The sequence below is a fragment of the Anopheles gambiae genome, chromosome X, assembly GCF_943734735.2.
Source record: "Anopheles gambiae chromosome X, idAnoGambNW_F1_1, whole genome shotgun sequence".
NCBI classification, from domain to species: domain Eukaryota; kingdom Metazoa; phylum Arthropoda; class Insecta; order Diptera; family Culicidae; genus Anopheles; species Anopheles gambiae.
The window spans coordinates 15,663,829-15,677,520 of record NC_064600.1 but is presented as its reverse complement, the minus strand read 5'-3'; the positions used below and the strand labels follow the sequence as shown (position 1 = coordinate 15,677,520).

The window sequence follows — 13,692 nt, the reverse complement described above, 5'->3', positions numbered from 1 at the left end:
TAAAAAAATCAATTGACAAGATCCTAGAATGAACTTTACTTAAATAATCGTCGACGGCCAACGCCACACAATTTTAAACTAGCTGCTCTAAATTTGAATTATTATCGAAAAACAACAAGTTACAAACTAGATGGAGCATCTAGAACGGCATGTTTTGAATACTGATTGATATTCTCAAAAATCCGGCGGAAATATGATGGCAAGATTTTTTGAAGTTCCGAAAGCATAAGACGAGTACTGTAGAATCACAGCAGCGCTAAGATAAAGATGACTCTGATTGTGATAAAGCGATTCTGATATTATTTTTTGAATAGCTTTTTTGTCACATTTTTCAACAACTAGCTTCTGTTTAACTGTGCCTAACTATTCTTAAGCCATTTGCATTAATAATCTCTTTGAAGTCCAATATAATGTATTGTTTTTGATTTAAAGAGTTTTTAAGAAGACCCAGCCTCTAGATTTAAATAATTCCGCAATTGACTCAGTGCCCAAATTACTTAGTTTTCACCGCTGTGGACAGTCTAAAGGTAGTTTACAGACTGCATCAGATCATCAGATCATGACGCACTACAGATAGTGCCGTACAGGTAGTTACAGAATCTATATAACTACACAACAAGTTACATTACTCGCCATTGAAGAGACTCCTTCATTATCCTACCATACCACATACCGAGCCAAAAATCCTACTGAGCTTCTTCCTATAGCAGAGTTCCTAAGAGTGTTTCATTAGATTTGGACTGTGTCCATGTCTCAGAGACGTGTGTACTAGTGCTGTGCTCTCTGGAGCGCACCCACGACTCTGAACCGACTCCGGCTACTGTTAGTCCGACTCCATCGCCCGGAGATGGAGTCATTCGGAGTCATCCGGAGTCATTCGGAGTCGCCCAAAATCGTCAGAATTCATTCGGAGTCGGCCGGAATCGTCCGGAGTCGGGGCCGTCCAATAGAAAGAAAGGCCTGTTTAAGAAGTACACGCACAAAGTGAAAGACTACAAAACACAACGAAATGAAATGCCTGATACCAAAAACATAACTCCGTCTCCGGCCGACAACGGGCGGCCCCTTATCCAGACGACTCGAGACGAATCTGGACGACACCGAAATGAATCTGGACGACTACGCACGACTCCGACTTCGGGCGACTCCTGACAACTCCGGACGACTCCTCACAACTGGGTGGAACTTACTTCCAGAGTCGGTTCCGCAATTGCTGGAGTGTAATCGTTATCGACTCTCCAGCTCGGATTTTTGCTCGGACTAAAGTCCAGCCGGATTTTTGGTGGACTTTACCCATCACTAGTGTGTACTATAACAGTACTATGCTATAGGTATTTGCGATAGGTGCTTTGCGGTAAGCTGGCATAGTATAACCGGTTGACAGCCAATATACTCAGCGTGCAACTCAGCATCCCTGTTGTTGTCGGTTTTACCTTTAACCCGAGAGAGATTAATTCGTTGACGACCTTAAAAGTACTTACACTTTTTCGCACGTCATCCTTAAAAATAAAATTGTATTACCGTTTATTTTTAATGCAAGATTTGGTCGAGTTTTCAACTGCGTTGAGGTTTGCAAAGATCAAACAAAGATCAATCCGAATGTACGATTTCTTGTGCTTTAAAACTTGTTTCTTATATTGTAGTCATGATATAACCAAATCACGTCTAAATCTCATTTTTCAATATTCCAGTATTTTGCAGATCAATGTAAATTTTCTGAAGGTTGAGCATAATACGATTGGACAAGCTTTTTACAAACATATTTAATATGTCAAACTGTTCGGAATCGAATTTAGAAGAAACAAAGTAGAACGTGAACTAATTTCCTGATCTGAGACTGCAACTGAGAGACAGTCTGCAATCGTTTCACCCATCGAAAAGTGGCATCCCCGGCCAAACCCCTGCCAAGAGACTTCACTAGCCAGGGGGCTCCGCCAATCCCAGCCGCATCTAAGGGTTGACGGGGCAGCGAACGGCGCAAAAATGAGCAGACCAGGACCCACGAAACGGCCCCGACACACAAGCTGATAGGCTCCCGAATGTGGCAGAAAATCGCTCGCAGCTAGATTCCCACCAGCAGATTCGTACGCTCCCATATGCACGAACCAAGTGCACTATCACGTGACGGTGAAGGTAGTGATGGGGGTGGGGAGGCGGGAAAGGTGCGCACAGTATCAGTCAGGCGGTGCAGTCAGTAACACCAATCGTTAAGTTATGGCATCTGTTGTTACCTTGCCCGGCGTGCTTTTGCTGGGGTATTTTGTTGTTATTTTTGTTTTGTTGTTTCCTGCCCCTGTGCAGGCCGCGTCATCGTTTGTGCATCCCTCGTACATACATACACCCGGGTCGGGGAAATGGGAAAGGAAAGCGGACAGGTAAAGTGCTGCAAGCGTGCTGCAGCCTATAGGTCGTGGTCGTTTCGGACGCCGCAGATTGATCGATCGCCTTCTCAATCGCGAATCAGTAATTTTCGCATCAGCTCGTAAATCAGTTCCTCAATGATGCAAATTCCCTTTCGCGCCAGGGATGAGGGTCGCCAGTACCCGGACAGCGCGCCGAAGGATGCCCTTTTTCGGGCACAATTCTTCTCGCGCATCACACGTGGGATTGGAGCAGCTCGTGGGTTTTGCGTGCGGTACGCGCAAAACGGTGACGTAGCAGGGCGAAGGTGCGAGACAGAAAGATAAAGAGCATAGGTGAGAGCGATGGAGAGGGAGAGAGAGCGAATGGAACGCGTATGAGCAAAGCTGCCCGAAACTAGCACGCGAGTCAGCAGCATCGCATCATGGGTTTACCGAGACTACGACCCATTCAAAATTGGCGTCCGGCTTCGCGCCCCGGCGCCCCATGAATCATGCCGAGAAAACACCAAACGGTGTGTGCCGTCATCATCACTCTCGCGAGCAGCTTCCCTCTACACGCCACCTACCTTTCGCAGAATCACACCCACCCCCTCCACCATCACCGTGAGTAAAGTGCCAGGGGGTAAGATTGCGAGGGGGTGGGAGGGAGCGAAGTGGACTATAGTTTTCACCGACCTTCTCATGCGACGCGCGCGCTCTCCGCCGCGATTGCTTTGGGTCAGCCACCATAAACCTCTCCATCCCCCCCCCCCCCTCCTACCATCGAAACAAAAGCGGCAACCACTCCAACCATGCAGCGGGGGGGTTCGTCGCCACCGGTCTTCTGTGATTCACACACTGAGGAAGTTGCTATGAGTAATTCGATCTGCCCCATGGTCGGCGGGTCGGCGCGGACCGAGCGTGTTTTCAAACTACTAAATTCGCCTGACCGGAAAGAGCTACAAAGCGCCGGTACGAGGAAGCGCAAAAAGCACACACTAGCGAAAGTAGCGGAAGGCCGGTCGACACCGGCCGTCGAGCGAACACACACACACACACACGTTCCAAAGGTCGTTCCGGCGAGTCATCTGCAGAACATGTACGCCCCAGCTGGCACGGGGGTGAACCACACGGTTGTGGGAGAGTTTGCCCGCCAGCTAGGTGAATGAATCAACTCCCCGGAGGTCGCATACGTACGTACGATGCAACAGGTTGTGCTGCTTTCGTTGCGCAGCGGAGCTCCAACAACGGCCCGGTTAGCATAAGCGACATTTTTCCAACTCCGCAAGTCTGACTGGCAAGGGTGCTGCAGTGTGCTGGCACTGTTTCAATCTCCTTTTTTGCTGCCAGCCAACGTCCCGGTCAGCTTCCAGCCCGTAGCGAGCTGGTCGTGTGACTTCGTGACCTTTCAAACGTGCGTGTGTGCTTTACGTAACAGGCACGGAGAGCCTTCTCTACGTAGACCCAAAAGGGAAGCAATTGATGTCCGCGGTGTCGTTGGCTTGTCCTGCAACGAATATCTGCATAAATCTTGGAAAATTTTCCCTCATAGCCTCGTCGCCATGGTCTTCCAACCTTCCAAGTGGTACGAAAAGTGTCTTTAGTTTAGCCTTTAGGAAGCTTTAGAATGTGTGATGTACCAACTGTGAAATGTAGGGATGTATGAGGTAGCTCTAGCTGAATCCTACAAAATCCAGCTTAGCACAATGATCCAAGTCTCCATAAGTTTCAATCTGACTCAGGGCATTAGAACATTAAGGCCCAAAAACGTTAGGGAATTTGGAACGGAATTGATACATCGAACGGCGTTTGACAGCTTTTACCTTGCCAGGAAAAATGATTTGGTGCAGATCAATTTAGATTCTGTCAAGAAGGAGAATTCCACCGTTAAGGTGTAAAACGGTGTTTTTTTTTTGGAAAGAAACACATACAACAGATCTGAAGGGAGGCCTTTAGACATCCGGCCTGGATGTAGCAGCTCTCGAATAAAGTGCTCTATGCCATGCGCTCTAATTTTGTGCTAGTGGGGAAAGTGAGGCTGCGCAACCTCCTCCAATGAAGTCCTGCGAGTCCGGACGAGATCCGGCGGAAGACATTAGACCATTAGACATCTGATCGGAGATTGCCATCGCATATTTGCATCCTGCCGGAACTGACGCACGTTCGGTGAGTAAGTAATTCTGGCGTCAAAGCCCCTATGACACACACACACACACACACACACATAATGCAATAGTACAATAGCAAAAAGTCACGAAAATATTTTTCCACTCGCCCATGTCTAATAACAGTATTTGCCGGTGTGCTCTGGGCCCGCAGAGCAGCTTCGGGCGGAACTATTTCCGAGGATCGCATGTCGGAGAATCCCCACGCCATTCATTATCGAAGCCTGATTGATAAATTTCATAAAGTAAGAAAAAAAAGAAGTCGCTCCGAATGTCCCACACCAAGCGATCCAAGAAATCCAGAATCAACGAGCGGGGTGGCTGAGGGGTGGTTTTTTGCCACTCAGTTTTGGCGGTAACTTCCCGCGCAGGCGTGAAAAGCAGGCGGGCCAGCAGGCGCGAATCGACGCGATCAAACAAGCGCGGACCATGGTGATCCGGTACCGTTTACGAATGAGGTGCGGGATGGGGTTGTGGAAGACGCGTCCACCGCGCGGCCTAGGACGTCACGATGACGTCGGGCGGGCCGGTGACGCCACGGACGGACCCGCCGCACGGTGACGATCGACCCGAACGACGACGCATCGTCTATCGGCAAGCATGAGAAAGCGCGTCCGGTTTTGCGGAAGCGTCCGGTACAGAGCGAGACGGCACAGTCACGGACCGCGCCTAATGGGTGGGAGCGAGCGAAAGCCCTGTACTGGTGCGCGCACACTCACCCGGCCGCCGGACCGAGACGGAATTACTGTGCCGCTGCCCCGTACGGCCAGTGCCGGAGCGGACACGAGCGAGCGAGCGAGCGAGCCGGGGCGCGAATGGACGCTGCGGTGCGAGCGAGACTGTAGCGATATCCATGAGAGAGGCAGCAGCAGCAGCAGCAGCGAGCAAAAAAGGGACCCGGAGAACCCCCGAGGGAAGCGGTGGAACGGGCACGGTCCATCAAGGGGCAGGTACCCCGGAGCTGTTCTGTTTTCAAAATATAAACTTTTCGAGTCAGTCGAATTCTGAACGCCGTCCGAGGACGATCGCAATCCCACGAAATCGGTGAGAGTGCGTTTGTGTCATACATCTATCGGTATCGATACATAACGGAAAAGGGTTTTTTAGTGTTGTTGTTGGTGGTATCGATACTTAATTCTTTAACACCAAGTGTCGGACGGTTGCCTTCACGCAATTCCGGGTCGTGCAGCATTTTCGCACCCAGAGATACCGGACTCAGTGGTTTTGATCTGTGTGTTACTACGTCGGTTTCGCAACCGAAAGCCTCTCGGTTCCAAAAGGACTTCTGGCGACGGCCGGATCCGCTGCTTTAGGATCCTGTCCCTCAGTTTTTCTAAGGAGTTCGCAGATGTAGTCATAGACATCCGAACCACATCCGAATCGAAGTGCATCCCAGTGGTAGATCGTTGGTAGTGGAAGTGTGTTCCGTGTGGTCGTCCCTGATCGTCCGCCAGTGGTGCAGTGGCAAGCTCCCAAAAAAAACGGTGCATCTCGGTCCTTGTGATCCTCGGCGGATCCTCGCGTGGACCTAAGTGATTGCTGAGCGTTGTGCAGTGGAATTGTGTTTGGCGTGTTGTGACCCTAACGTTGTGTTTCCAAAGTGAGTGCCTGTGTCCCTTCGTGTTCGTGAGATTTTGTTTTTGTTTCTTCCGTGCCAACAAACACCAACTCAATCCACCAAAAAAAAAACAAAACAAAAATCGCACAAGCGAGAGCCCTATCCTATCAGCCATTGCCGGATGCCAACACAAAACGAACGAAACAGCCCCACATCCCTCACAATGCAGCCGACGAGGGCAGCAACACTCAACCGCCGGCAAACCGGCAATGTCCGGCAGCACCAGCGACGGTGGCGGCATCCGTTGCTGCTCCCGCTGCTGGTCACCATGTGCTGGTCACTGTTCGGGCTGGCAACGACTGCGCCGGCCAAGCGGGCCAGCTCGCCGTTCCCGTTCAACGTCACGCAAGCGCTGGCCCGGGCGAGCGAAACCTGGCAGAGGCCGTGCGGCTCGAACCTCCAGAGCACCAATGCCGAGGTCGATTCCAGCTTCAACCGGACCGCGAGCTATGTAAGTCCGTCCGGTCAGCCAACTGCCCGCCACACCGGTACTAATATACCCCTCTCCTTTCGGTTTGCGCAGATTAACATCCAGATCCAGGTGAACATGACGCTGCTCGATCTGGAAAATTGGCGGTATCGATCCGGCACCAACAGCAGCGCCACCACCTGGAACGACAGCCTTCGCAAGCGCCAGTTCAAATTTCTGCAACCCTTTGTGGTAAGTGGCAACCGCCTCGATTTGGCAGCCTTTCAGGGCTGCAGGATGATGTGCGTTCATCAATCGATATTTCGAAGCGCACACAAGGGGCGCAAGCTTTTTCGTGCGTTTTTTTTTAACGAGCCTCGTGCCAGCGCCGGGAGAGTTCGCACCGGCGGCCGGGGGGAGATGATTCACGCCCGGATCATTACCCGCGCGGCGCGCTTGCGGTGTGCGAGCGGGCGAGCGCGCGCGCCCGCACGGGCATAAAGATGGGAAGCAAATTTCCCCAAAGTGCAAAACCACTGATCCACATGTCCTCCCCATCCCTCCCCCCCCCCCACACCCCCGGATTGCGGCGTGCATTCCCGTTTTTCTCCCTCGTGTCCAGCGCGGGTATAAAAGCGTGGGAACCGCGAAATCGGTGCCCCGTTGCTTGTCTGCCTCTGCGCGGGCCATCCTTTCAACGCCTTCGGCGGCCAGTCCCTTGCGGAACACGACAGCCGAGATTTTGGAACCTTACTGCCCCCCCCCCCCCCCCTCACTCCCCCCCTCTCGTCCGTCCTTTGCCTCTCGGTCACGGTTGGCCATCGTCCAGCATCTCTTTAATGATCCGTGTGCACCGTGCATAAGGCGGCCGGGGGAAACACGGTGCAAGTATGGTGGGCTCCCCCCTCGCCTCCACTCATTTAGCGATCTGTCTATTATTATTGTTCTTTTTTTGTTTTGTTACGATGCGTTTCGTTTTATTGTTTTGTTTGTGCCGAAACCGTACACCGCCGCCGTCTCGGGCCTGTTGCAGTCGCTGCATCAGGGCGTGTGACGCTGTGATTGATTCATCTTCCGTCCCAATGTCTCCCCCCCCCCCCCCCCCCCCCCAGACCGCCAAGCAAAGTGTGATGCACCCAAGCAAAGGAGAGGATGGGGGGACACATTGACGAAATACGAGCAGCTTACGCTGCAGTTACTACACAGCTAGTTGCTGTGCTTTCGCCTCGCTGCTGAAAACACACGCTTAGATGGTGCTAGCGGCTTCAATTGTCCCGCTCTGCTGCCAGCTTCCCATCCTGGCGGGTTGGCAAAAGTTTGGTGTTTGAAAATGGAACGATGAAACGGCACCCTTGGTGGTTCGTTCGTTGGGGCTGGAGTTGGGCCGCGCGCTGCAGTACAGTGTTTGGATTTTGGTGGCCCCGTCGCATCCCGCCTCCTCGCCGACGGATGGGCATCATTTTCATCACGCCGAACTGCTGACGGGGGCACAAAATATGCGCGGGCTCCGTTCGCGACCAGCAGAACCAATAAAAACAAAATGAGAGGGCAACACACTGTTAGCTAACTTGTTGCCCATTTTGTATCGGAATTGTGGGAGCAAACATTATACCAGCAGCTTCTGGTATGCCTGTGGGTGAGCGTGTGTATGAGAGTGGCTCGATTCTAATCAGAATCCAAGATTAAACCAATAGCAGTTTTATTACCGAGAACAGAAACCGATAAGCTTCCGCTGCCGACACTTCTGTGCAGTGTGTGGGGAGTCTTACACCCTTTTTGCAATGTTAATCATCAGCAAGCACGTGTGTGTGTGTAACGCACACGATTTTTTAGCAGACAATCCGCTCCGGGCACTTAACCGAGATGAATCAGCGCCGAGGAATGTCTGAACGATTTAATAGTTTACATGGCCATTCCCCGTTACTTCCTACCGCTCCACAACCACACACACACATATATATGGACACTCTTTTGTGTACACGTGTTTCGGCGCCATGTCCTACTCGCCATGGAAAAAGATTCTCATAAGCGTTGAGCGAAACAAAAAATAATAATAATATACACACAAAGAACATTAAAAAAAACACACACACACACTATTTGTGGCGCCTGCAACAAAGAGAGAGCTTACCGGGCGAGCTAAGTAATCAGCGATTTGAAAAAAAAGAACAAAAAAATCGTTACTTTCTACCCCAAAAAACGGTTCGATGATGGTTCGGGATTTTTCAGCACTGCAACCCGATAGCAGTAAAATAGGACCCACAGACAACACATTAGACTGCCACTCGCTTAGCGAAAAAAAAAATGAAAATTATGCTACCCCACAGCAGGAAGCGAGCGACGGATGCGGCGGGGGATTTATTGTGAATAAATCAACGCACGCGTACCCATACGTCTCACAGGATATGTGCTCGCGTCGGTCCAAAAAGTTTGATCTTTCCGCAAAAAGATGCACACACACACACACGCGCGCGCGGACGTGCATCTTATGGAAGGACCAGGAGCCTTCCTCTCGGGCCAAGGGAAACGGGCGGGGATGGCGCGCGCGGCCCCAAATAAGCGGGTTGGTGCAGTGTTGTGCAAATTGCGACCGATTTGTTCCGTTTTCTGGTAGTTAAAAGGCCGGGGCCCGATTTTTGAACCGTTGTCCAATTTTGCTCGTGTGTCTGTGGCCTTTTTCTTCTCTCCTATCTTTCTCTCTCTCTCTCTCTCTCTCTCTATATTTCTCCCTCTCTCCCTCTGTTAGTGGTTGCTGTTGTGTTGTTGTTCCGGGGGAGGAAATGGAGGAAACCGCCGCTTTAGCCTTGCCGCGCGGGCTCGTAAAACAAAAAAAAGAAAATACCTTTTTTTAAATAAGGCAGCCGAAACAAGAAGCTAGCAAAAAAAAGGAACAGCATCCCGACGGTGCATACAAAAACGCAACCCCAACCAAACGATCTGCAGCACCCCCTCTCCTCCACCTCTCCGCCTCCTCCAACAACAACAGCAACAATAAAAAAGGGATCAATCAAAGGAGGTAAATTAATACTAATCCAAAATTTACGCAGATATAATCATAATACCCCGCGTGTGTGTGTGTGCACGCGTCTGTGTGTGATGATGATGCCGGGCTGACCGAAAGGCCAAAACGCAGCGCCGTTTAGCTTTGGAGCGCTTTGGTTTGATGAGTTATGATTTTAATTACAGATCCAGCGCCGGCCCAAAAATACCAGCAAAGCAGCATCGTCGCGCATAGCACGGCTTGCGCTGGGGCTAGTTGCAACTTTTTTGCCTTTTTTACTGCCCTAACGATTGGTGGACTCCCCCCTCCCATCCCCCCCCCCCTTTCTCTGTGTGTTTCTGTGTGCCAAAATGGATGATTCTGAGGCACCTCCAAGGATTTTAGCAGTGCAGCGGGACCACATTTTGGCACACATTCTCGGATAATGCTTCCTGAACTTAACTGTTGATGGACTTTGTGTGTGTTTTGTATGTGTATGTGTGAAAATTGTTCTTTTCCACGCTCATACCTGCGATATGTGCATGTCTATAGTGGAATCGTTGGTGAAATTGGGGAACATAATTTCCCCCATGTCTATTCCGGCACACCACGTGGAGACGACGCGATCGTCTAAGATCTGGCAGGGGCTACTAGATCTGGTTCGGCGGGGAACAACAATGGTGATTCGTTTTGCGCCGAATATTGAATAAAGGTGCTTAGGATTTTTGAAGAATTTTTAATTCTATAAATAATACATTTTTATTTATTTATCTTGTACTCCAAAATTAACGCTCTTCGTTACACGTATACTAACGTCCTCACCAAACGTCTTTCCTTTCTCTTCCACTGAACAGAAGAATGAGTCAACCTGGGAGCGAAGGCTGTCCGTCTACTGGGCCTACCTGAAGCTGCTGCGCACGTTCCACGACAACTACTCCGAGAGCACCAACATCAACCGGGAGGAGGCGGTGGCGCTCGAGAGCGTCAACGGGGCAAACCTGCAGCTGCTGTGCTTCGTGCAGGAGCACCGGACGATGGCCAGCCAGCCAGCGATCGGTGGCAAGGCAGCAACGGCCAACCAGTCAGCGACCAGCAAGGGCAAGGCACCGGCCGGCCAGCCGGCGACGAGCAAGAGCAGGACAACGGCCATCCAGCCATTGCTGCCCGCCAGGAACAAGACGATCGATGCCGCGCACATGGAGCGCATGATCAAGTTCAACATTCAGGACGCGAGCGAAATTAAGATCCACATCTGGTACATCATGTGCCGGCTGGACTGCTTCCTCACCAACATGCGCCAGCACCTGGGGCAGCTCATCCAGAACGGGGGCAAGCGGGTGCACAAAGGCAAGCCGGTCAACATGAGCTGCCAGAAGTGCCCGTACTGCTCGCAGTTCAACAAACGGTGCAAACCGCTCAAGAAGAAACACCGACAGCAGCAGCAGCAGCAGCAGCAGCGTCAGCAGCATCCGCAGCCAAACAAGCACAACCGAGCGGGACACAACGGTCAGCAGAAGCAATCGAAGCACCAGCAGCAGCAGCAAACCAGCAGGCAGCCGAAAGGCCGCAAAGGAACCCGAACGCCGAACAATCACGCGCGAAACAAGCAGGTTTAACTGGGCAAAACCGCATCCTTCGCCCGTATGCAGCAGAAAATTGAAGCCTACATTCCACCCGGCAGTCTCTCTACAAGTCGGTCGGCTGCAAGTGCCTTCCGCGAACGCCATGACACGACTTGCCAACACGACGCACGTGGTCTTGCCTGACGTTGCGTCCTTAGGAAAATCGAAGGGGTGAGCGAGTGTAAAGCGTTATCCCCGGACAGTTCCGCAAGCAACGAAAATACAGCGAACAACAGGATTTGAGCCGCGTACAATAATAGCTAGGTATAGTGTTTAGTGATACTAAAATGTGGTCCACTCTTTGCCAGCGCGTGTAAAGATTAGCTAACATACGTTCGTCTGCAAACAAACAAAAAAAAAAAACTCCCCCGGGTGCCTTTCAAACTTGAACTGTGCCTTGCGCGCCTGTGTTGCGAACGTTTTTGGAGCAGTGAGATGAGCAGCATGAGAGAAAGAGAAAGTGAGGATAGCATTAAGCGTGGACGCGCACTACTTGCCAGTAACTTACGGATAGTTATTTATACACTATTTATTGACGTACAAACACAATCGGGAGGATTGGTTAGGGGCCGGCAGCGTGTGGCCCAAAGCGACGCTCTTTGTGGGGCTTTTAATTGATTGCATTTCAGCAGTTGGGAATCGACGAAGCGGAACGGGCTTCTCAGCAAATCTCTGAGTAAATCTCTGCGATCTATTCCTTCTCCCTGTAGTAAACACTTAACACTTTGACGATCTCGGAACGCGCAGCTAGAGTATACGCAGGTTTCACATAGCTACAGAGGCGTCAGCGCCCCCAAGCGAAACAAGTACTTAATATCCCAGTTAGTTAAGCAGTTAGGATAAGCGAATCTGGCTCCCCGCCCTTTTGGGGGGCTTACTAGCGTTTAGTTGAGGAATATTGATGAATTTGTTCAACATGTTTCTAGTTTTCTGCACTTTTGTTTCAAGCGGGATAGAAGGGAAGTTGCAGTGTAGTGCCAGTGGACTGTGTTTTACATTCTTAACAATATAGGTTTTATGGGGAATTCAACATTCCAAGCAATGAGCTAACACTCTGCTCCTCCTGCAAGAGCAGCACAGAGTCTGTCATTAGTGCAAAGAAAAACAATCCCGACAAATCGGGCTCTGTCAAAATTTGCGTTTCGAATGCTCTGCCAACCCACGCGATGCACACGCTGGACGGATGGGGAAATTGTAAAGACAACTAGCAACTACTAGACAGTAACGCTGTGATAGAGAGGCCGACTATAAGACTCGCTTTAACGTACGGCTGTCGTGGACGCACACCACTACACGCGTTTGCATTCAAAGCGCATATGAACAAACACATACACACATATAGACTTGGAATGACCCAAAAGTGACAGCAACAAACGAAACGGATTAGCCTTGCGCACTGCTCTTCCCAGTGTGGATTAGACGGATTGTAAATTGAAACAGCAGAAAACCAAAATACGCACAGTATTATAACGCAGCTTCGGCGATTTTTTTTTTGTTAGCATAAGCGAAAGCGAGAGGCATGACCGTACAGCATCAGACACTTTTATGGAGTTGCTGTTGTTAGGAACATAGGGAATATAGGTGGTAAAACTGTGAGTTTTGGTCGTCTTGAGGCAGAGCTACATTTGGTAATTAGAAACATGCGCTAAGCAGGGCGGCACCTGATATGGGAGGCTTGTTGGTTTGAAACTAGCACAAAATTACACTCCGGCATGCTCCTATAGGGAGATGTAAGGGGGTTGAAGAGATTGGGACAAGAGAGGGCGTGCAGCTTAACGTGACCCCCGTGCCTGTGTACTGGTGGTATAGTTTTTAGTATTTTATTTGCCAACGCACTATTTATTGTAATTAATTTCCTGTTTCAACTGTATCAATATTGTTCAGTAGTAAGTTATTTTATCGTTCCTATGTACAAAGATCACGTCTCATCCTTGCGTCATATTAGAGTATCTTTGCATCCCAGCGAAAGTGTGTGTGTGTGTGAGAGAGAGAGAGAAGTCGCTCAAAACAATGGCGGAAAAATTCGAATGAACGAGTGAATGGGAGAAAGAGTGGAAGTAAAAATCAGATAAATGACAAAAATCTAATGAAAACTGCACGTCTGTTCCATGAACTTGTATCACCACCGTCCGAAATCATTCGCCATCAATCAATCAATCAATCTTCTGTCGTCTGAAATGGTTGGTACCGTAATTTGTTCGGTAAGAAATGTTGCTGGTCCGCACACTACGGTAGTTCGCTGCGGGAAGGGTGAGTTTATGATATTTATTGTTGCATAACACATGATGTTTTCCATAGCGCAGATTCCATTGGAGCTTCACCAGAGCTCAGTGACAGATTAACGTTTTGAGTGCCAGGCCTTTGTTACGTTTATGTATCCCTAAGGGCCAAGCACGGTTTGTTTACATTTGTATATGGCTATCATATATGTGATAGCCATCGTCCCCAGGGAAGTGTAATTGAGTATAAACAAAGTAAAAAGTGGTGTAAAAGAAAGGTTTCTTATACTTTTTTAATTGTTTCCGTTTTCTCGTTTGATGTTCCGGTTTAATCATA

General features: G+C 50.0%; 1 protein-coding gene across 1 annotated transcript; it reads left to right on the top strand.

Annotated features, from left to right (window-relative positions):
* The first annotated feature begins 5,467 nt into the window (after positions 1-5,467).
* On the top strand, positions 5,468-13,218 carry LOC11175941 (uncharacterized). Its single transcript, XM_061653574.1, has 3 exons — positions 5,468-6,576; positions 6,649-6,786; positions 10,369-13,218. Exons 1-3 carry the CDS (start codon positions 6,247-6,249, stop codon positions 11,128-11,130), a joined length of 1,230 nt encoding a protein of 409 aa, XP_061509558.1. The 5' UTR covers positions 5,468-6,246; the 3' UTR covers positions 11,131-13,218.
* The last annotated feature ends 474 nt before the right edge of the window (positions 13,219-13,692 follow it).

Bases quoted from the DNA above. Each gene is read 5' to 3' on its own strand.
- LOC11175941 (XM_061653574.1), top strand. From the start codon at position 6,247: ATGCCAACACAAAACGAACGAAACAGCCCCACATCCCTCACAATGCAG. The intron at 6,577-6,648 runs GTAAGTCCGTCC...CGGTTTGCGCAG, and splicing joins TCAACCGGACCGCGAGCTAT to ATTAACATCCAGATCCAGGT. The intron at 6,787-10,368 runs GTAAGTGGCAAC...TCCACTGAACAG, and splicing joins AATTTCTGCAACCCTTTGTG to AAGAATGAGTCAACCTGGGA.